Raw genomic sequence first — 24,200 nt, 5'->3', positions numbered from 1 at the left:
CCCATCCTATACTTTTCAATCTCTTGATTAATTTATTTTGTGAGTGGAGTCTATACCTCTTAATCACCATCACCTATTTCACCCATCCATCCAACCACCTCTCCTCAGGTAACCACAGGTTTGGTCTCTGTATTTAAGAGTGGTTGGTTGGTTTGTTGTTGTTGTTTTTTTTATTTATTTATTTATTTATTTATTTATTTACTTATTTACTTATTTACTTATTTACTTATTTACTTATTTACTTATTTATTTATTTATTTATTTATTTATTTGACAGAGAGAGATTACAAGTAGGCAGAGAGGCAGGCAGAGAGAGAGGAGGAAGCAGGCTCCCCGCTGAGCAGAGAGCCTGATGTGGGACTCGATCCCAGGACCCTGAGATCATGACCTGAGCCGAAGGCAGCGGCTTAACCCACTGAGCCACCCATGCGCCCCTAAGAATGGGTTTTTTTGTTTGTTTGATCATTTGTTTTATTTTTTAAATTCCGTATGAGTGAAATCAGTTTACTTAGAATTATACTCCCTAGGTCCATTTGTTGCTGCAAATGGCAAGATCTCATTCTTTTTTATTATACATCAATACTATTTTTTTTTAAAAAGATTTATCTATGTGAGAGAGAGAGTAGGCCAGCAGGGGGAGCAACAGATGGAGTGAGAATCAGGCTCCCCACTGAGCAGTGAGCCCAATGCAGGGTTCGATCCCAGAACCCTGGGATCATGATCTGAGCCAAAGTCACATGCTTAACTGACTGAGCCACCCAGGTGTCCCTTTGCATCAATTTTTAAATGAGCATCTCTAGTTGAAAAACCTTTACTCCTAAAAGCCCCTGTTAGTAGTCACTACTTTTCCACCAAAGGTGACCACCATATTAACTTCAAATACCAGATATTAGTTTTGCCTGAATAAAGACTTTTACCGAGAACTTATAATTTGCCAGGTGCTATATAAGCAATATATGTGTATTGTCTCACTTAAACCTTGTTAACATCCTTGAGAAGTATTTATTTCCATTTTAAAATGAGATTTAGGGGGGCGCCTGGGTGGCTCAGTGGGTTAAAGCCTCTGCCTTCAGCTCAGGTCATGATCCCAGGGTCCTGGGATGGAGCCCCACATCTGGCTTTCTGCTCAGTGGGGAACCTGCTTCCTCTCTCTCTCTGCCTGCCTCTGCCTACTTGTGATCTCTCTCTGTCAAATAAATAAATAATATCTTAAAAAAAAATAAATAAAATGAGATTTAGGTAACATTAAGTAATTTGCTCCAAGTCAACAGAGAGAAAAAGTGCTGAAGTCCAGTTTTAAATTCAGGGCTGACTCCAGAGCCTGCACACTTAATCACTAGCTCGTTAAACCACATCAATCTGAATGCAGTTTAGGACAAGAAATCTAAATTCTGAGCAAATAGAAATCTTTAAAACTCATATATATCTTATCTATGAAAGTCCAAGTAGTCCTATGACACAGGGATTCCTCCCCCCCAGTAACTATTCCTACCTCAAAGATAATGGACTGGTTATTCTTTTTGAGGTAGAAAGCGAAGACATAAGTGTACATGAGTGTGGCACGACACTGGCAGAGGACATCAACTGCTTTCTTCAGGAATTGCACCTCAATCCAGGACATGTTGTGCTGTTGCATCTCCTCCATTTTCTGCTTCACCTGAGCATAGAGTTTGTGCTCAAAGCGTAGACTCTGCATGTGGTTCATATAGCGATTACAGTAGAACAGGTACCTCTGCAGGGCTGCCCTAGATCGCTGTCCCATTAAGAAAAATTATGGACATGTAATTATAACAAATATATCAAATACACACAAAAGCTGATATATTTACAGGTGAAACAATATAGGAATTTAGGGTAAAATCGGGAATAAACAGGTATCTCTTGCCACCTTTTGTTATTTAATACTTCTGTGAATATCCTACACCTGTTATTTCCCAACATGGCAGCACTGGCCACCTGTGGCTATTTAAACTAAAATTAAAAATTCAGTTTCCCAGTGCTCAATAGCCACTTATAGTCAGTGGCCATAAAGAACATTTCTATCATAGAAAGTTCTACAGGATAGCACTGTTCTGCAGTATGCAATAAGCAAACAAGTTAAGAAGCATCAATATTTTAAAGGAGAAAACAATAGGCAGCCAGACATCATCTAACTCCTCATATAATATCAAAGTAAGTCTACAGTATCAACAGATAGGTGTCCCTCTCACTCCCCAACTGAGTTTGAATTTGAGTATCTAGAATTAGCCACTGGTTTCAGGAAATACAGAGATAAAAGAACCTACTAAATGATACCAGGGAGTTCTAATCAGCAAAATCCAGAATGTGAAAAACCTAAAGGAATGACTTAGTCTCCTCAACAAATTAATAGCAACATGGAGGGGGTAAAAAAAGGAACAGCAGACCTACAGATTAGAGAATACTCAAAGACACTAATCAAATCCAATTTGTGGGCCTGTGTAGATCCTGATTTGAACCAACTATAAAAGAAAATTTATGAGATAAATGGAGACACCTGAACACGGGATAGTTAAGGATATTAACAAAGTATTGCTTTAAGAACATATATATACAAAGATAAAAATGGTATTGCAGTTATAGTAAAAGTCATAGTAAGGAAAATAAGAGTAAGGAAAATATACTTTAAAAGTATATTTAATGATACATGAAGTATTACCAAAGAAACAATATGATATCTGATCTAGATTATAATATCAGACTGCAAAAAGAATTCACCGTGGTCTCTCACAGTATACTGTAAGTCTCTAGAGACAGACTTTCTAAAAAAGTAATGTTATTTAAAAAAAAAAAACCAAGCAAAGTAATAGATAACAATAATCTATAGTGCCTAATATGCAGAAATTAATAAATGTTTGCTAAACACAACCACTATGAAACCACACATATGTTATTTCCTTTTATTTTTTTTTTTTTTTAGTATATGTGCTGCCGAAGCGAGCACCCTTTTATTTTTTTTTTAAGATTTTATTTATTTGAACAGGATAAGGGAAAGAAGGAGAAGTAGACTTCCTGCTGAACCAGAAGCTTGATGAGGGACTGGATCCCAGGACTATGGGGTCATGACCTGAGAAGGCAGACGCTTAAGCAACTGAGCCACCCAGGTGCCCCTATGTATTTCTTTTTACTGTCATTTCCTTTTCCTCTCCTTATGCCTCAGAGACTACAAATAGCACAGAGCTACCAGGCCCTATGGTTGGGTTCCTATTTAGAAATACTATGAATAATTAGTGCTAATCATTAGTGCTAATAATAATAATTAGCACATAATTAGCCAATCACATGATCCAGTATCATGTGACACTGAAACATCTAAAAAAACCTATTATTACTACTCAGGAATCAGAGAGGTATCAAATCAATGCTTATACACTGGAAAATTGTAATATTAATGTTATTAAATATGTGTTAATCGAAAAATTAATGCCAATTATGTCTAAAATCTAATATGTAGAAAATAATCTGCTTGGCATTTTATCTCCCCCCAAAGCATTAATATTCTCAAGCCTGTCAAATTTCCAAGATTAAATGGAAAAAAACCAAACTACCAAATTAAAATATATGATGTTAGTGGACTTGATTTAGTAATTGATTTAATGATTCAGTAATCCTAAAAGCTTCTCACTGAAATACCTCTAAAATTCAACATGAACCCATTCCACCACTGCAAATAAGACTAACTTTTAAATCAAATGCCAGAACGTGGATTGAGAAATGCACTGAGTGATGACCTGAAAATACTTTGGAAGAAAACCCAAAAGAACAATCGTGACTGCTTAGAGCTTAGAACAGAGATGAGCAAACTTTGGCCTGTGAGCCAAAATCCAGCTGCTGCCTGGTTTTGTAAATAAAGTTAACTTGAAACTTTGTTCAACTTCTGTCCATAACTCTTGTCATGCCTACTCATCTTAGTCTATGGCTGATTTAGCATTTCAAGATCAGAGGCAGAGTTGAATTGTTGTAAAGATTTGTAAAGATACAACAAAGATTTACATTGTTGTATAGTCTGTAAAGCTAAAAATATTTACCACTGGCCCTTTACAGAAAAAACAGACTGACTCTCCTGGTCTAGAAAATAAAATCCAAATGTCCACCATGAACAGCACCATGGCACATACGTTAAGTCAACAACTTTCTACAAAACAGGTATACACCTTTCCAAAGTACTCAACTATCCGTCTCCGTTCTTTCTGGACTGTGTATCAACCTTCTTGTACTTTCTGGACTGTGTATCAACCTTCTTGTACTACAACTCCCAATGAATACTATTCCAGATTACCAGAGTAGGTAAGGTGAGGAAAGGGGCCCCATGAGCATGCAATGGTGTGCTCCATTCTGAGAGGAACAGCTCCCACTAAATAAGCAAATAAAGCCACTCATAAAATCTCTCTCTGTACACCCACAGGATCAGAAGATTCTAGTTTAGTCCAAAAGATGCAACATAGAAAAATAATGTGTTATAGGCTCTAGAATCTACATGTTAGAAACTGGTTTAGATGCTATGCACAATATAATCCACCCTCCCTGTAGATCTCAGAAAGAGAGTCTACCAGCACCCAAATCAGACCAAGGATAACTCATATACTTTCTCTACTGGTGAATACCGTATCTGGCTAGATCTAGCAAGATTACACTTCATTCAGAAGGAAAAACTAAAAGCCTATACCACAGTAATTAAGAAAAATATAATGCAGCTTAAGAAAAAAAGAACATTTTCTGTAGACTATTCTCTATAGGATAACTATTATCAGAATTAGAATAAACTTTAGAGAAATTTATGGTTTCTTCAACAGGATTTAACACAATCGTGACTGCTTAAAACAGGAGCAAGCCATAAGAGAGAAAGGCTAAGATTAAATCAAACAACAACAGAAAGAAATGAAATGACAAACTGAGCTAAATAAAAAAATACAAAAGTAGAATCAAGTCCAAATGGGAGGTTGGAAAAGCATGACTCTCATATAGAGCTTTTATATTAAAACTACATAGCATGATGCATCTCAAATTGGGAGTTTAAGCATACTCAATGGGAGTGGAGTAGGGGAGACAAATGATTTGGTCTAAACAAACCATGGGATTTAGAAGTATTTTAAAATCTAATGACAACCTAAAGAAAACACAAACACTCTGGGATCATTTCAATAAATTTATAGTTAAGAACCCAAGTTTTATTTCAGGTCTTACATTTGTGAAATGGCTAAAACTGGCATTAAGCAACATTAACTTTTTTTTTTAAGATTTACTTATTTAACAGAGAGAGAGAGAGATATCACAAGAAGGCAGAGCAGCAGGTGGGGTGGCAGGCAAGGGGAAGCAGGCTCACTGCTGAGCAGAGAGCCCAATGTAGGGCTTGATCCCAGGACCCTGAGATCATGACCCGAGCCAAAGGCAGAGGCTAAACCCACTGAGCCACCCAGGTGCCCCAGCAATATTAACTTTAACTGCACTAAGCTAATAAGGAAAACAAGTGACAGAGAATACATCAATGATAAATTCTGATCAAAACAAATCAGATGCACTATAGCAATAAAGACTTGCAGTAACTAAGATCTAGAAAGTTGGTGGGAAAACAAGTTGCCACACGGCACTTAGTAGAATAGTAACATTCAATTTAAAAAAACTTGGGCCGGGATGCCTGGGTGGCTCAGTCTGTTAAGCATCTGCCTTCCACTCAGGTCATGATCCCAGGGTTCTGGGATCGAATTCCACATGAGGCTCCCTGCTCAGTGGGGAGCCTGCTTCTCCTTCTACCTGCTGCTCCCCCGTTTGTGCTCTCTCTCTCTCGAGACAAATAAAATAAGTAAAATCTTAAAAGAAAAAGAAAACAAAAAACTTGGGCCATCCAACAGTTTATCAATAGTAACTTAATTTCAACAATTTACTTGTCAAATTAATTTTAACTTGAGTCTCATAGGTTTTGCAGTTTTCTTGGTTTGGCTGTATAGTTGTAAAAGAGCATTAAGAGTCTACAGTTGGTTTTATGTTGAAACATTAAAATAATATCATAGTGAATATAACTTAAATTAACATTGGAATTTGTGGGCATTTTTTTTCCACAGATGGGGCACCTGGGTGGCTCGGGTCATGATCCCGGGGTCCTGGGATCGAGCCCCACAACGGGCTTTCTGCTCCTCGGGGAGCCTGCTTCCTTCTCTCTCTCTCTCTCTGCTTGCCTCTCTGCCTACTTGTGCTCTCTCCCTGTCAAATAAATAAATAAAATATTTAAAAAAAAAAAGATCACAGATATTTTTGAGAATCTGTGAAACACCACTCATCATTTTGTATAGCTTTTTAAAAAAGTGAGACACAGAACTCTCACTTCTAACAATATGATAGATGAGACTATATATATCCTTTTGTACTTATGGTATTTTCAATTAGAAAGAAATTTTAAAACGTTTAATTTTTTTTAAAGATTTTATTTATTTGAGAGAGAGAGACAGCGAGAGAGGGAACACAAGCAGGGGTAGGGGGAGAGGGAGAAGCAGGCTTCCTTCTGAGCAGGGAGCTCGATGTGCGATTTGATCCCAGGACTCTGGGATCATAACCTGAGCCGAAAGCAGATGCTTAACAAGTGACCCACTCAGGCGCCCCAAGGAACATTTAAAAAGTCAAAAAATAAGCAACAGATGTTTAGAATGACATCCTAGTAAGGAAAACCATTTGAAAAGAATATTTTTGGGACACCTAGGGAATTTCAATATGGAATAGATGAATGTAAGGAATAACTAAATTCCAAGATTCTGCAATTAGGACAGAATTACCAGGCTGAAAGGAACTCAAAGTGCTGAGGAGGGTAATTCACACTTAGTGTTTGAATCCTTCTACAACAGTGAGTTATATCCCTAACCAGTAATAGGGAACTCTCCCTTCCTGAGGTAGTCCATTCTAAATCAGCTCATCTATAATCCTTACCACTTGTTGATGAATAATGAGGTTTAAAAAAAAAAAGAAGAAGAAAGAATGCATATCAACAGCAGCAAAACTATTTAAGAAGTACTGTTCCCTAGACTCCTTGCTGGAGTGAGAAAATCTTGTCTTCAAAACTACTAAAATCCAGAACTGTGCTACATGACTAGATTAATTAAAAGAAAGCAAGCAAACCTATAAACAGGAGTGCTACTGGTAGACATCTTGGGTAAGATTCCTTTTCTAAACACAGATACCCAGTATTTACTGGAGTGCCTTTCCCTAACTCTTTCAGAATTGAATTGTCCCCTAATAAAAACTGAAGCGCATTCTTGTTCAACTATTGCCTGAAAATAAAGGTACTTACCTCCTGTGCATCTCTTGCTGCCTTTGCGTCATCCTCATTATAGCGGTTACAGTTGTACCTTAAAGTAAATTAAGAGGATTCTGTAAGGCCAAAATCAATGAAAAAGGAACAAACCACAGAATTTTAGCCTGGATTCAGAAATATCTAGAAGCAATATTCTTCTTTATACAGGCAAACTGAGGTGTTTAAAATGCCCAGGGTTCTATCATTATAACAGAATTACAAGACTGAAAGGAATTCAAAGTGTTGGATTCCCCACCTCCTGAAGTAGTTCATTCCAAATCAGCTCACTTGTAATCATTACAGAAATATTGACAGAAAACACTGTCATTCTAGAACTTCCATTCCTGACTGCAGTTTGAGCCTTTTTTTTTTTTAAAAAGATTTTATTTATTAATTTTGGAGGGAGAGAGAGAGAGATCGAGTGGTGGGGAGCAGTAGAGGGAGAGAAAGAGAAGCAGATTCCCTGCTGAGCAGGAAGCCTGCCACAGGGCTCAATCCCAAGACCCAGAGATCATGACCTGAGCTGAAGGCAGATGCTTAAATAACAGAGCCACTGAGGTGCCCCTGCAGTTTGAACTTCTAACTCCATTTTTGAAGAAAGAAGTTTTATTTCCTACGCTTTCTGTTATTTATGTCAAATATTTCCAATTTTTCCAGTTACCTTCTTATCTATATAAACCAAAGAGAACCTACAGCTGATGGACTACTCTTTAACAGTTCCTATGCTATATGCTTTACAAGAGTCACTGAGAACTGAATGACACACAAAATGAGAACCAGGGGAAACTTGCCCAGAGGTCAGCTCAGAGTGGAGATGAACAAGACTGGCAATTCCCTTGTTCTGATTAACTCTACCTCTGCTTTTCTGGGAGTCTACATTATGGGAGTAGCTGATACTTTGAGTGCTTACTACGTATCACCCATTTACTACTAAAGCCTCTAAATGTACTATCACATTCAATTCCCTGAACCACCTTATGAAATGTGCATTATCCTCCTCCTTATCCTCATTGAGCAAAGAATTAAGTTTTGAGAAAATAAGTAACATACTTAAGGTCATATAACTAGGGATTCAGAGCTAAGCATTAAACATGTCTGTCTCCCAACTGAGGGTCACCCCTTATTATGGACTATATATATTTTCACATGCTGTACTCATGTATTCAGAATCTTTTTACCAGTAATCGTTTTAGATCTAAAAGAAGAATTTTGAATTTAGTTTAAATCTTGTTAAATAGGACTCACTGTTTCAGCTTGTCAAGTTTTCCAGGATTTTAATGATCTATATTATATTTACTATCCTTCTATGATGTTACTCCAAAATGTATGGAAGATTCTCTAATTAGTGCAAGAAAGTCATCAGTAAAACTGATCAGAAAAGCAGTACACAGTTTACATGAATAAAAAAGATAAGGACAAAACCTTTCAGCAAACCTTGTATTTCATTAGGAAGATTCAAATCCACTACCTGTAACTCCAAGAAATAGACATTCAATTAATCCCAAATATCCCTGTGTGTATGCATAGCCTAGGCCACAAACTTCTCAGCTCACACTGAAACACCTGCTGAGGTCTACAAAACACTCCCTAATCCATCATCCTAATAGTACCATTTGATTCAGGGATTTCACGTTAGAGTAAAGTTATGTGGTTCATACGTAGTTTGTGGAACCAATCACAAATTTTGGAAATTTGGGATTCCATTTTGTCTGCTTTCAGTTTTTGGTAGCTTTCTGCTTAACTACTCCATAAAATAACCAACAACGGCTTACTGATCTCATCTTTCAGTTTTTAAAGTAACCCAGACCACAATTCACTAGAGTCAGGAGATTTATTAATTTTCCCCCAGCTTGGGTTATAATTTTCTCTTACCAAAAATTACTTTACTCAATTCAGCCCAAAGATTGGCTCTCCTTGCCTTCTACTGGTCAACTATTAATACCTGTTCTTCCTACCTAATACATCCTTAAAAACTCTCCTTTAGTATCTTTAAGATATTTATAAGCTTCAACTCATTCTGGACTTTAACTCAGCCAAAATTATTAAGGAACTGAAGGCTAGGAAAGCAAGGAGAATTCATCTATACTTCTAATTCAGATGATGGATAGTGCTACTCAGAATGCTATTTTGAGGATTCTGAGGCATTTTCAGATTTAAATAAGGAACCCTAGCATGATTCATTTTGCAGTGTTAGCTATGAGTAAAGGCAAGACACGGGAAACATTACTGACAACCCTAATAGGGGTCGTTCTTCATTCTCCTGTATCCATCATTTGTTTTTTGTTCAGTTTTCTTTCCTTTTCTTTTTAAAGATTTTGTTTATTCATTCGACAGAGAGAGCACAAGCAGAGGGAGCACATAAGGGAGAAGCAGGCTTCCCACTGAGCAGCGAGCCCAACGTGAGGCTCAATCCCAGGACCCTGGCTCATTACCTGAGCTGAAGGCAGACACTTAAATGACTGAGCCACCCAGGTGCCCCTTTGCTCAGTTTTCAATACAACTTCTTTAAAATTTGAGTTATGTTCAGAGATTTCCTTACATACAAACAGATATATCTTTGGGACGCGTGGGTGGCTCAGTTGGTCGACCATCTACTTTTGGCTCAAGTCATGATCTCAGTGTCCTGGGATCGAGTACCACCATTGGGTTCCTTGCTCAGCGAGGAGTTTGCTTTCCTCTGTGTGCCCCTTCCCCTGCTTGTGTTCTCTCTCTCTCTGACAAATAAAAAATGTATCTTTAACAAGAATTTGTATCTTTTAGTAACTCTTCTTCTCCATTCATTATGCTTATTGGTTTAAATATACTAGAGTGAATTTAGTTTCTGGGAATAGTCTAATCCCCCAGTTTGCTTCTTAAAAATCTAGAGTACCTGTCTGCCAGGCTAACAACCTCCAATACTCTTCTCCTTGGCCTTGACAGCGGCAAAATCACTTTCTTTACTCCACACAACAATCAGTTTTACCTAATTCAGAATTAATTTCAGGCAAGTAATCCCTCTCACTATTCCTCTAATGAAACTAATAAAAGTTTCAACAAAACTAAAAGTAAAGACTTGCCATTGTCTTAAGGTGAGAGTCTCCTTCTGTCCTGCCCCTGCAATTTCCCCCTCACATTTCACTCTCTACAAAGCAGCCACAATTCTGAGGTAATGTATGTAAAGCACATAATATAGAGCTGCCTCACCTAAATTACAGATCTAATCAGGTCACTCCCCACTTAAAATCCTTCTGATAATGTCCAAACTAATTTAAGTGCCAGTCTACATTCTAACTCTTTTCCTATGCCCCACAACTTAGGAGGGGCCACAAACCAAAGTGCCAATAGGCAGGTAACACAAACTAGTGAGATGGGTCATTTGTGTATTAATAACAGTCAGAAATACTTTCGTTTTTACCAGGAGATGTGCTGCCTCCCTTTTTCTCAAAACTCAAGACATCACGAACCTAACTTGCATTTTCCCAAACCGCTAGGAAATATGTACAGAACGGAGATATATTATCTCTACTAAAAATGATGCCATCTTCTAAATATAGTGCCATCATGATACATGCAAGTGCCCTTAAGATTCAGTCTTGGGAAATAAATCAAACTAGAAAGTAAAGAACTCATGTAAGGGGATACTAATCAATTTCAGGCGAATGTTGCCAAGCAGGAATGCAGGCTTTTTCCTAGGTTTCAAAGAAAGGCTAAAAGTCTGGATTGCACTGGGCAATTTTCCAATTTTGGGACACATTTTTGTCTAATGGCATCCAAGGGTAAATAAAACACAACTGCAGGTTGGGTCTTGCCAATAATCTCTTAGATTTCAACTACTGCCTAGCAGACATATGCAACTCTTCTCTAAATAAGCCATGCACTTTCACATCATTCTACCTTTGTTCATGAGGCTCCTTTTTGCCCTAAACATTTTTCCTGCCACCTTCAACTAACGAACTCTTAATCCCTCTTAAAATTATTCTTAAATGTTACCTGCTCTGTGAAATATGCCTAATTTATCCCTCTCTCTGGACATCGTGCATATACTTTTTAACAATGATCACACACTATATTCATTTACCTAGCTCCCAAGTTAGATGGGGACTTCCATGAAGTAGAAACCTTTTAATACACAGCATATATTACATACTTATGTGAACACTTTCTCCCTTTCATTTCCCCAACCTACCAGGCAGATCCGTGTGGTTCCCAAGGGCCAAGACACACCCAGCAAAACTCTGCTTTACAGTTCTGGTTACGACAGACCATGTGATTACAACCGCCATCCTTCTCAATTGTGACGTGGCATTTGGGACATTCCTATGAAGAGAAACTATAAAGTTGGTGTCAATGCTACACTAGATTGTATTACTACCACAGAAGAGAAGCCAGTTCTAAATTTGGTTTTACCGCATTTATTTTTAATTTTAACTTAAATAATTTTAATACCACATTGTTACTAATTTTTAAAATAACATTTATTTTTATTTTTAAATGCCACATTTATTGTTATTAATACATGTAAAGCAGTGTGGAATACAGTTAGTACTACTAGAAATGAGCTATTATCATTATTACTGGCCATTAAGATTTACAATAATTAAAAGATTTGTTTTAGCAAGGTTGGGGACAAAAACATAAAAGTACTTTTAACCATACATGCAGTAATGATAGTTTCACAGGAGATAAAATATGTTATTCATGTAAATATTATTAATTATCCAGTGTCATCTAGAAATAATTATTGAGCACTTCCTATATACCACACACTATTCTCAGTGTTTTATATAACCTTAACTTATAATCCTTATAGTGATCCTATTTTCATTTGTCAGATGAATAAACCAGAGGAGAGACAAATAATAATAACACCAGTCTGAGATCACAAAGGTATAGCAAATGGTAGAGTCAGGATTCAAGCCCAAGGAGCTTGGCCTTAAGAATCAGGTAAGTAGGGGGACGCCTGGGTGGCGCAGTTGGTTAAACGACTGACTCCAGCTCAGGGCGTGATCCTGGAGTCCCGGGATCGAGTCCCACATCAGGCTCCCAGCTCCATGGGGAGTCTGCTTCGCTCTCTGACCTTCTCCTCGCTCATGCTCTCTCTCACTGTCTCTCTCTCTCAAATAAATAAAATAAAATCTTAAAAAAAAAAAAAATTAAAAAAAAAAAAAAAAGAATCAGGTAAGTAGGACTGTAAGACTGGTAAATTCTTTTTGTGGTTACTGAATCTCCCAACTTTCTTCTGTCAAATATGCTTGTTTTATTTATTTTGTTGTTGATTATTCTAATTTTTAAGTAAACTCTACCCTCACCATAGGGCTTGAACTCACAACTCCGCGATCAAGAGTCACATGCTCTATGAACTGGGCCAGCCAGGCAACCTCAAATACCCTTGTTTTAAATCTTTCTCACTATGGTCCATTTACAACTGTGCCAAAGAGATCATGGCTTTTTCCAAGTCTATGTCGTATTCTTGGTTACTAATGAGTCAAAGCTATTACCCTACAGTAGGTCTATTGTCTTTTTCTTTAGGAAAAATCTAGAAAATCAAACTTATTTGTTTTAATAAAACTATAAATAACATGTAAAGCTAATATTTTTGCTGCATTTGTCTGATGCCTGTAACTCCCACAAGGAGGGGGTACCACCCATTATATTACTTATACAATTCTGCCTTTGTGAGACAGACTACCCTGGCCCATAAACTATAGTCATTTTATTTTATTTTTTTTAAGATTTTATTTATTTATTTGACAGAGATCAGAAGTAGGCAGAGAGGCTAGCAGAGAGAGGAGGGGGAAGCAGGTTTGCCGCTGAGCAGAGAGCCCAATGTGGGGCTCGATCCTAGGACCCTGAGATCATGACCTGAGCTGAAGACAGAGGCTTAACTCACTGAGCCACCCAGGCACCCCAACTACAGTCATTTAAAATACGTAAATTTGGACATTTCTAATCAAATCTTTGAAATCAATTAACATATTTTACATTTTCCCAAAGAAGCAAGTTCCAGGTCCAAAATAATCTGTGTCATTCTGTATTTCTGGGTTATAATTAACCACATAGTATTAAGCTCTCAATATGTTAGGATACCACTGATAATCTGCAAATCTGTTTAAGGGGCAAATAACAATAATAAAAGCTTCTGAAACCTCTCAAGAGAAACTCTTCAGTTTTTCTCAAAACTACCAAGCAGATGACCTTGTTACTAATTGCCATTCTTCCTTAATAATCAATCTACTTTCTAAACAAAGTCAAACATATGCAAGCCTGTACTCCCTATTTTATTTGCTAAAAGATTTATTTATTTATTTTAGAGAGTGTATGCAGGAGTAGTTGGGGGCGGGGGAGAAGCAGCAGACTGCCCACTTAGCTGGGAGCCCAAGGCAAGGCAGGGCTCTGACCCAGGGCCCTGAGGGTCATGGCCTGAGCCGAAATGAGAGTCCTATTATTCTTTTTTTTTAAATTAATTTATTTTCAGAAAAACAGTATTCATTATTTTTTTCACCACACCCAGTGCCCCATGCAATCCATGCCCTCTATAATACCCACCACTTGGTACCCCAACCTCCCACCCCCCCGCCAAGTCTGATTATTCTGATGCTTAATGAACTAAGCCACCCAGGCACCCTGTACTCCCAGTTTTAAATATCTTGATGGTTTAGTGTGTTGGGGGGATTTCTCTAGATGCAGAAAGAGGGCTATAGTTTCATCAAGCTACCTAGTGAAAACACCACTGCCCTATTCTAAATACTAGTTTTACAGAGCATATTAGAAGATTCTAGGACTTCAATGAACATGTCTGATGGGAAATCAAATTTCAAGAAAGTATGCCTGACTAGGAAATTTTTTTCAACAACAAAAGCTAGCACTTCCTAACAACGCAGAAAAGTTTTAAAATGACATGAGTTATCTTCACCATAATTTTAGAGAGCACAAAAAAACTAATTTCAACCATACATTCCTCAAAGGCATAGGCATTTGTTTTATGTGACAAGACTATTTCATTACCAAGGCTTTCTGGGAGATACAAATATATTCAGGTTTTAATCTTTTTGGGTAAAACAGGGTACTAATGGTATAAAATTGTGTGTTTTGGCCTCCATCGTTTAAACACTCCTATTATCACTGTCCTGTGACTGGATGATGGAAAGCTCTAATGCTAGTCAGACAACTCACTATATAACACCATCTTCACATGTCAAAGGCAATACCAAAAATGAATAGTTCGTGAATAAAACTACCATTCACCACCTTAGTCACTTCCAATATAAACAGTATATAAGGTTGAATTAAATAAAGATTGGTTAATTAAACAATTTTCTACTATGAAATTGCTGGGTACATAGTTGAGATTCAAACACATGCTTATTACTTGGTAACAGAAAAGAAGGGCACTCAATACTACATCCATTTGCAGAACAAAACATCTGTCTAGGGTTAAATAAATGTTCCCAACTGAATCTTAAAACTAGTATCACGAGCAATAATGTACTTCAAAAATAAAAATAAAAGAACAAGGGATATCTATGTTATCTCCAAAACTCCTAATTCTTAGGAATCAAGTCTATTGTATTTAATACGTTAAAGAAGTCAAACATGTTAACCCCACTGCAGTTACATAATAAAAAGTTACTCAGTTACTCTCGATACTGCTCTAAAGACTGACTCCTTAAAGGAGGGGCCCCTTAGCTGGCTCAGTGGGTAGAGTGTATAGCTCTTGATCTCAGGGTTGTGAGTTCAGGCTCCATACCCTGGGTATAGAGATGAAAGAAAAGGAAGGAAAAGAAAATAGGAAAAGGAAAGCAAAGTGAAGACAAGGAAAGAAAAAAGAAAGAAGGAAACAGTTACACTAATGTGGGGCTCAAACTCACAACCCTGAGATCAAGAGTCGCATGCTCTCCCACTGAGCCAGCCAGGCGCCCCAAAGCCTGAAGATTTTTTAAAGGCAGAAATGTAAATTTGCCTAATAAAACCAAGCTAGGTGGAGTAAACTCTATACCTGTATACTAAAAGGCAGGTAAAACAATATGAAAAAGCATTATCAAACCCCTGGGTAGTAAAATTGTCAGCTTTTTCTTCTATAGGAAACCAACGTTTCCTAACAAAAACTTCTAAAGAACAGTACTGTACATACTGCAGTAGTGCTCAATAAAATAAACTTGAACACTTAAAAATCAGTATTCTGGGGGGAAAAACAAAACAAAAAACAAACCCAACCAAAACTCTAAGCCCTCAAAACAACCACAAAACCCCCAAATCTTAACTGAAGGAAAGGTAAAACAAAGTCCTTAACTAGGTAAACCTACTTATTTTGCTAATGCACCTAATCTTGTAACTGTTTCACTACCACGAGTTTACTGAAGAAAAATACCAACCTTTGTGTTGGCTGCAATCCAATTAGAAGTTTCACTATCATCATCACACTTTTTAATCCACTTCTTTAACCACTGTTTGGAAACAACAACTGTTAGGGTACAACAAAAAACTTAAAAAAAGGATAGCAAATTACTTCAACATTAAAATGTAGTCAAGCATAAATGTAAAAGGCAAAAGACAAGATTATCACTGGATTTACTTCCTTTTATATCAAGGCAATCCTCTAGTTCTCATACCCAATACATATATCAACCAAAGAAGACTCTCTCTGGCTGAAGCCAAGTGGGGAACCTAGAGCCTGATGAGAAGCCCAGCTCCAAGATGTGTCATTCTCCTTAGCTAATTACGAGGCCTGCCCAGGGAGGTGCCTTAACCACTGTTATCCTGAAAATCATCAGGAGTGGACTTATTCCTAAGGAATACTTCATGAGTACTTGTGATGATCATCTGAAATAGAAAGGAAAAACACAATCTTCTATCTACAAATTCAATCCAATCCAAAATTATGGGCCCTAGTTTTCAGTCATCAAGTCTCAGAAGTGTTCTATTAAATTATTTAAAAATGAAAATGCCAGACAAACTCACCTTACATTTAACAGGATCGTGCCAATTTTCTCCACAGTTAAAGCTGTTAAGTAACACAAGAGTTAAAAGAATTAAGTTCTACCTACTGTAGGTAAGTAAACAATTTCACGTTTTATAGTTTCTCAGTGGTTTCATCAGTTTTTAGTGACTGGCAAATACAAGGACATGAGTCAAGTTTGTATTATTCTATAGATTATTAAGAATTTAGTGTTAGAAGAGCATGTATTGTGATGTGTTTGTGAAACGAAGAAATGATTATAGGCATGAAGACACGCTCTGATGACAATTATATAAGAAAAGGACTCTAAATAACCACCAATCTTTTAAGACAAGAAATTCAGTGTAATCCCATCTGTATTTTTCTGATTGTTCTATATATGTATAGTTTTGTGCTGTAAACATTCTTTAATTCAAACCAATTTTCACTAATTTGAACTTAAATTTTGACCAGTGCTTTATTAGTATATATTAAATCTCTTAACACCCCAAATGAAGAATAACAAAGTTTGACTCTGTAGAGTAATTACATAATTTAATGCAAATGCAGTGAGCAATAATTGGGAGGCAAACAGGTCACATCTTTGCATGATCCAAACAAATGAACTTCAACCCTGTAGAGATAAACTGTGCCAACCAAGGCATAAAACAAAAGAGTGTGACTAAATATTTTCTAAGAATATACTAATTGTTAATTCCTTGCTATATTCGAGACACATGGCATATACATTTAAGAAAGCATGAATTATATATACCACATCTTCTTTATCCATTCATCTGTTGATGGTCATCTAGGTTCTTTCCATAGTTTGGCTATTGTAGATATTGCTGCTATAAACATTCAGGTGCACGTGCCCCTTCGAATCACTACATTTGTATCTTTAGGGTAAATACACAATGGAATACTATGCAGCCATGAAAAAGAAATGAAATCTTGCCATTTGCGACGACGTGGATGGAACTAGAGGGTATCATGCTTAGCGAAATACGTCAAGCGGAGAAAGACAACTATCATATGATCTCCCTGATATGAGGAAGTGGAGATGCAACATGGTGGGTTAAGGGGGTAGAAGAATAAATGAAACAAGGGAGGGAAACAAACCGTAAGTGACTCTTAATCTCACAAAACAAACTTGAGGGTTGCTGAGGGGAGGGGGGTTGAGATAAGGGGAGTGGGGTTATGGACACTGGGGAGGGTATGTGCTATGGTGAGTGCTGTGAAGTGTGTAAACCTGGCGATTCACAGACCTGTACCCCTGGGGATAAAAATGTATGTTTATAAAAATTTTTTTAAAATAATAATAATTTAAAAAATAATTTATTGTTAAAAAAAAAGCAAGCATGAATTAAGAATAAATACAAAAAAAAAAAAAAGAATAAATACAAAGGTTGATCAGCTAGTCAAGTAATTCAGGAATGCCAAGAATCCTCTTTGCAAACGAGAAGAACTGAAGTGCTATCAATTTAAATCAAGTCAAAGATAATGGTTACTTCTGGAAAAAGAATATGGGGAGTTGGATGGAGAAGAAAACAACAGAAGCTTCAAATGAATTATTTCTTAACAAAAACAAAATACTGTGTAAGCTGGGTTAAGAGCTGTAAGTATTCACTGCTATTATTCTCTATCTTTTGGTATCAACTAAAACTATGTTTTAAGGTAGGTATATAATCAGACTGCACCTCCTATCTATAGGGTAAACTCTAAAACAGTAACACATATCTAATCTTTACCAAAACAGCATGTATTTCATACATATTTAATCTTTGTGAGTTTATCTGCTCCTTTTGGAAATATTTAGTATTAATGATGTGTAAGTCTAATTCTACAGCTGTTTGTGGAGAAAAAACGAGAATGGTACAGAATACAAATATAAGGTCTATTTGCTAGCTCTTGGAGCTACTTCTTTTGAATGTTTTCTTATTCCTAAAAGATCCACACGGAAAATGGAAAATCATCTTAACTCTCTAGTAAGAATATGCAGTATTGAAAATTCTCTATTAAGTCAAATTTAGAATTCAAACGCTAGAGTATGTTATAAAACTCCAAGAACGGAGGTAAGCAGGAAAGCTGTGGCCAGAGGTGCTACAGGGAAAGTGCTGGTTAAAAAGTGTATCTTAAAAAAAATGAAAAGAAAAAAGGCATATCTTAATAAACCATGTTTTATCTTTCCAAATTTACCTGCAAATTTTCTTTCTAGGACTAATATTAAACTTGTCAAAGCAAAGGAAAAATAATCCTGTGTATTTTATTTCCTAAGAGATAAACTGAAAACAGAGCAAGAACCATAAAGGAACCAAACATACTCTGACAAAATAAGCAGTCCATCAGAAATGAGAACTAAGTTCTTGTCCCAGATTTCTAAGTTTGCTCCCATATTAGTTCCAGTGGCACACACAAGAAAATATGATTATAGCTACATTTCCTCCCCATAAGAAAAAATAGCAATAAGGATAGAGAAAAAATTATTAAAGATGTGACCTTTTACTCTAATTTTTTTTTTAAAGAATTTATTTATTTACTTGACAGAGAGAGATCACAAGTAGGCAAAGAGGCAGGCAGAGAGAGAGAGGAGGAAGCAGGCTCCCTGCTGAGCAGAGAGCCCGATGCGGGACTCGATCCCAGGACCCTGGGAGCATGACCTGAGCCGAAGGCAGTGGCTTAACCCACTGAGCCACCCAGGCGCCCAATCTAATTCCTATTTAAAAGAAATACACACTGTCTTAAATCAACATCACCCACCTTCCTACTAGAGGTTAAAAAAAAAATTTCTTTTTCTACTATTTCATTACTAAGAATAAATAGAAAAGCTATGTGTGCTGTTTCAATTTGGGAAATCACTTGCTTACCAAAACTGGCGCCCACATTTGCAGCGAACAGGTTTAGCATCAGGATATTGGACTTTAACAACGTGGTGGCAATCTGGGGCAGGACACCACTTTAACAGTCGATTGCACTGAAACCCAAGTTAGAAAATAAAAAATGACAGCAAATTAAAATCACGAGGTAAGATTTCCTAGTACAACAGGCAATTAACTTACATTTCCCAGTGCAAGGCCAAAGACAGAGACGACACAAGCATATAAAACTTGCCCCCAATATTTAGTACTCTAGTTCTAAAGTATTGCTTTCCAATGCACTATTTTTCTAAGATTACAGATCCCTTGATCCCTGGTTTTATAAACATGTGAACCGTCTCTTGGTTCTACTTTCAAAATCCTACTGACAAACTTTAAAATAATTACCCATTGGTGATCATTAAGCACTGATTTGTACATGGTTCTACCTCAGGGCAATTTTCAAAGATGTAAAAAACAATATACACTCCTACTTAGGCAAAGTGTTTAGATCCTATAGAATATACAGGTAATTTCTCTCTTTGACCATAAAAATGTGTATAAGAACAAAAGTCAGTTCCTAAACCATGGAAATAATCACATTTTAGTTCTTAAAAAAGAATGAATGAATGAACGAACGAATAAATAAATAAAACTTTGAAGTATTTTTTATTATGAAACAAAACATGGCTCAAGTAACACTCTGCACCAGAATTCAAGTTTAGTGACCATTTTAAGAATACATGATTCCTAAAATACACGTTTTCTAGAAGATCTGACCTTCAGTTTAATCTCTTAATAGAAATAAAAACCGGTTTTGTTGAATTAAAATACCAATTTACATTGATGATCTTATATAGAGGCTGACAAACATTTTCCATAAAGAGCCAGATAGTAAAGATTTTTGTTTTTGATGGGCACAATGGCCTCTGTAGCAATTACTCAACTGTGCCACTGTAGCACAAAATAAATCATACAACAAATGGGCACGTTCCAATAAATATTTACAAAAACAGGCAGGTCAGAGTTTCATGACCTCTGTATCTGATTTAAAAAAAAAAATTTTTTTTTTTCTAAAAACAAGTAACTACAGGGGCACCTGGGTGGCTTAGTCAGTTAAGCATTCGCCTTCAGCTCAGGTCATGATCCCAGGGTGCTGGAATCAAGCCCTGAATCATGCACTCAGCTTGGGGGGTGGGAGGAGCCTGTTTTACCCTCTTCCCTGGCTTGTGCGATCACTCTCTCAAACAAACAAACAAATAAATAAATAAATAAAATCTTTAAAAAAAGAAATAACCATAGCTCTCTTTATTAACAAAGTTTACTGGTAATGGAAGCTAAAACAAGCAGAGATATAGCAAGGTTGAATTGCCAAGCATGATTAAACATTACGTCATTAATAATCAGCTACAACTTTTTGCTAGCAATAAGGGAAGAATACTGTAAAAATAATTTTATCACCAAAGTTCTAGATCTTTAAAGAGACACCTACTCACTGGTTTGTCACATTCCTTTGAGAATAAAGGTGTTTCGTATGCCTCATTAATAAAGTCCATAATCCAAGTTTATGGTCATAATCCAAGCCCTTTACATCTTACTATCAAGAGTGTTTCATGTAAGAAAAACTAATTATATCTATGAATAAACAATTCCTCTTATTTAAAAAAGGAAAACTTATGAGAAATCACTTACCTCTACAAAGCTATTTGTTATTAAATGCTGATACTTTAATTTAACTTTCGAATCTGTGATCAGGCGCCTGAGAGCAAGAACAAAAGTAGTTTATTAGGAAGTTCTCAGCCAAGAGTATCTTTCCACATTTATAAAATAAAATTTCAATGTAGTGGCTCTAAAAGCTGCCCTAAATTGAAAATGCTAAAATGCATACGGACTATCAACAAATATAACTATAGAAATCAAGATAACAACTACAAAGTTTCTATAGTTTTATTTTGGTAGAATCCCCATCCCCAAGTTTTTTATACATAAAATATTCCATTTTTACCCAGTCTGTTATTATAGTCTAATGACTTACTATTATGATGTTTAGGCCCCTTTCAAAAGTGTCTTCTTACTCTGCCCTGAGAGAGCAATGTGCAGCCAACTTCCCTAAGACACTCTCCCAAAAATCAGTGTGTGAAATAAGAGATGCTGACAGGAATATCAAGAAATGGATCCAGGTTTTGCTATATATAAATTTGAGGGCCTTCTTCTGAGATCCATTGGTAATTTACTAGAAATGTCTACTGACTGCACTTGGCTTCCCCTGTCCACCTAGAACACTCTATATATTCTTTACAATTTCTAGAACTCATAGGAACCCATAAAAGTAAAGCATCCTGAAGCTTAAGTTTTACTAGTTTTAATGGTAAATACTCCTATGAATCTTTGAAGAGAATGGTGTTACAGCAGAAAAAGTTAACCACTGACAAAACCAGTAAAAACTCTCTAATGTGACAAGAAATTTTTGTATTATTCGGCCCCATTGAATTCTTGAGCTTCTTATGGCACTGCTCGCCTTCCACAAGATCCCATCCTGTCCTGTGCTACTTTTGGTGTACTCCTGTCACATCTGTATTCTTTTCAGAATGATGGGGTATCATCCTCCCTCAGAGGCTTTTGCATAGGGCTACCTCTCTTGAAAAGGAAAGAGAAGTATATCATGGTGGGCTCAGATGGGACAGCTCACTGAATACTGGATTCACACTTACTAGCTATAAACTGAAGATAAGTTCTTTGACCTCTCCATTTTTCAGTTTAGTCATGTGTAAAATGGATAGCAGAAATAAGAGTTGTGAACTAGAACAGTGCCTGGCAAAGAGTAAACACTCAATAAATACTAGATTCTGCTAATATGCTATATTATTTTTTAACTCAGCTAATACATAGTTACTAACTAAAGGAAGCCTTTTCTGACAATAACTCACATCAGTCCTGCTCAATTCTCATGGCATCTTATACATCTTCCTGTCATAAAACCTGTCATAATTTTATCTGTGTAGAGCTGGAACAAGCCTAAAGTCTGTATGGAACCAGAAAAGACCCCAAATAGCCAAAGAAATGTTGAAAAAGAAAACCAAAGTTGGAGGCATCACAATTTCAGGCTTCAGGCTATATTACAAAGCTGTAGTGATCAAGACAGTATAGTAGTGGCACAAAAACAGTGACACAGATCAGTGGAAAAAAATAGAGAACCCAGAAATGGACCCTCAACTCTATGGTCAACTAATCTTTAACAAAGCAGCAAACAATATCCAACAGAAAAGTCTCTTCAGGAAATGGTGTTAGGAAAACTGGACAGGCACAGGTAGAAGAATGAAACTGGACCACTTTCTTACACTATACACAAAAATAAACTCAAAATGGATGAAAGACTTAAATGTGAGACAACCTCTCAAAATCCCAGAGAACACAAGCAGAGCCTCTTTGACTTTGGCCACAGCACCTTCTTGCTAGATAAGTCTCCAAAGGCAAGGGAAACAAAAGCAAAAATGAATTACCGGCACTTAATCAGGATAAAAAGCATTTGTACAACAAAGTAAATAGTTGATAAAACTAAAAGGCAACCAAAAGAATGTGAGAAAATATTTGCAAATGACCTATCAGATAAAGGGCTGGTATCTAAAACTATGAAGAATTTACCAAACTCAACAATCAAAAAAACCCCCAAAAATCCAGTCAAGAAATGGACAGAAGACACGAACAGACATTTCTCTAAAGACATACAAATGGCTAACAGACACACAAAAAATGCTCAACGTCACTCAGCACCAGGGAAATACAAATCAAAACCACAATGAGATACTTGCTCTCGCCAGTAAGAATGGCCAAAATTAACCAGTCAGGAAACAACAGATGTTGGTGAGGATGAGGGAAGGGAGAACCCTCTTAAACTGTCGGTGGGAATGCAGACTAGTACAGCCACTCTGGAAAACAGTATGGAACTTTCTCAAAAAGTTAAAAATAGGGGCACCTGAGTGGCTCAGTCGGTTAAGTGTCTGCCTTCAGCCCAGGTCATGATCCCAGGATTCTGGGATAAAGCCCACATGAGGCTCCCTGCTCAGACGGGAGCCTGCTTCTCCTTCCCTCCCTGCTACTTCCCCGGCTTGTACTCTCTCCCTCCCTCTCTCTGTCAGATAAGTGAATAAAATCTTAAAAAAAAAAAAAAAAGCCTCTCATCAGGTGCCTTGTTCAGTGGGGGTCTGCTTCTCCCTCTCCAACTCACCCTGCTTGTGCTCTCTGTCAAATAAATATATAAAATCTTTTTTTTTTAAAGTTAAAAATAGAACTACCCTACCATCTAGCAATTGCACTACTAGGTATTCACCCAAAGGACACAGACAGCTGTGATCCAAAGAGGCACCTGCACCTCAATATTTATAGTAGCAATGTCCACAATAGCCAAACTATGGAAACAGCCCCGATGTCCACTAACAGATAAACAAGACGTGGGGTGTGAGTGTGTATGTGTATGGAATACAATGGAATTATTACTCAGCCATCAAAAAAGGGAAAAGAAACCTTGCCATTTGCAATGACATGTATGGAACTACAGGGTATTATGTTAAGTGAAATTAATCAAAGAAAGACAAATACCATATGATTTCACTTATATGTGGAATTTAAGAAACAAAACAGGTGAATATAGAGGAAGGGAAGGAAAAATAAAATAGGATGAAATCAGAGAGGACGGCAAACCGTAAGAGACTCTTAACTATAGGAAACAAACAGAGTTGTTGCAGGGGAGCTGGGCTAACTGGGTGATGGGAATTAAGGAGGGCTTCTGATGTGATGAGCACAAGGTGCTCTATGCAACTGATGAATCACTAAATTCTTCCCCTGAAACTAATGATACAGTATAGTATTAACAATATGGTTTTTAAATCTAATATAAGAAGTTACCTAAGTTGAATTTAAACAAAAAAAATTTTTTTAAGGTTTATTATTTATTCATTTGAGAGAGAGAGAGAACAAGGTGGGGCCGGGGCATAGGGAGAGAGAAAAGCAGAGTCCCTGACTGAGCAGGGAGCCCAATGTGGGGCTTGATCCCAGCTGCCCAATGGACTGAGCTACCCAGGCACCCCTAAATTTAAAAAATTTTTTTTAATTATTTGTAATCATTTGTTTAATATCT

General features: G+C 36.9%; 1 protein-coding gene across 1 annotated transcript in view; it reads right to left on the bottom strand.

Moving 5' to 3' along the window:
* Positions 1 to 24,200, bottom strand: part of ARIH1 (ariadne RBR E3 ubiquitin protein ligase 1) — a 122,169-nt gene that overhangs the window by 5,372 nt on the left and 92,597 nt on the right. Inside the window, exons 6-12 of the mRNA XM_044230994.1 lie at positions 20,759 to 20,825; positions 19,079 to 19,185; positions 16,235 to 16,277; positions 15,649 to 15,720; positions 11,463 to 11,593; positions 7,295 to 7,352; positions 1,493 to 1,753 (exon numbers count right to left, since the gene is read on the bottom strand). Coding sequence (XP_044086929.1) covers positions 1,493 to 1,753; positions 7,295 to 7,352; positions 11,463 to 11,593; positions 15,649 to 15,720; positions 16,235 to 16,277; positions 19,079 to 19,185; positions 20,759 to 20,825 — 739 coding nt within the window. The remainder of the gene's footprint in view (positions 1 to 1,492; positions 1,754 to 7,294; positions 7,353 to 11,462; positions 11,594 to 15,648; positions 15,721 to 16,234; positions 16,278 to 19,078; positions 19,186 to 20,758; positions 20,826 to 24,200) is intronic.

The sequence above is a fragment of the Neovison vison genome, chromosome 13 (assembly GCF_020171115.1).
Source record: "Neovison vison isolate M4711 chromosome 13, ASM_NN_V1, whole genome shotgun sequence".
NCBI classification, from domain to species: domain Eukaryota; kingdom Metazoa; phylum Chordata; class Mammalia; order Carnivora; family Mustelidae; genus Neogale; species Neogale vison.
This window is presented reverse-complemented; position numbering and strand designations above follow the sequence as displayed.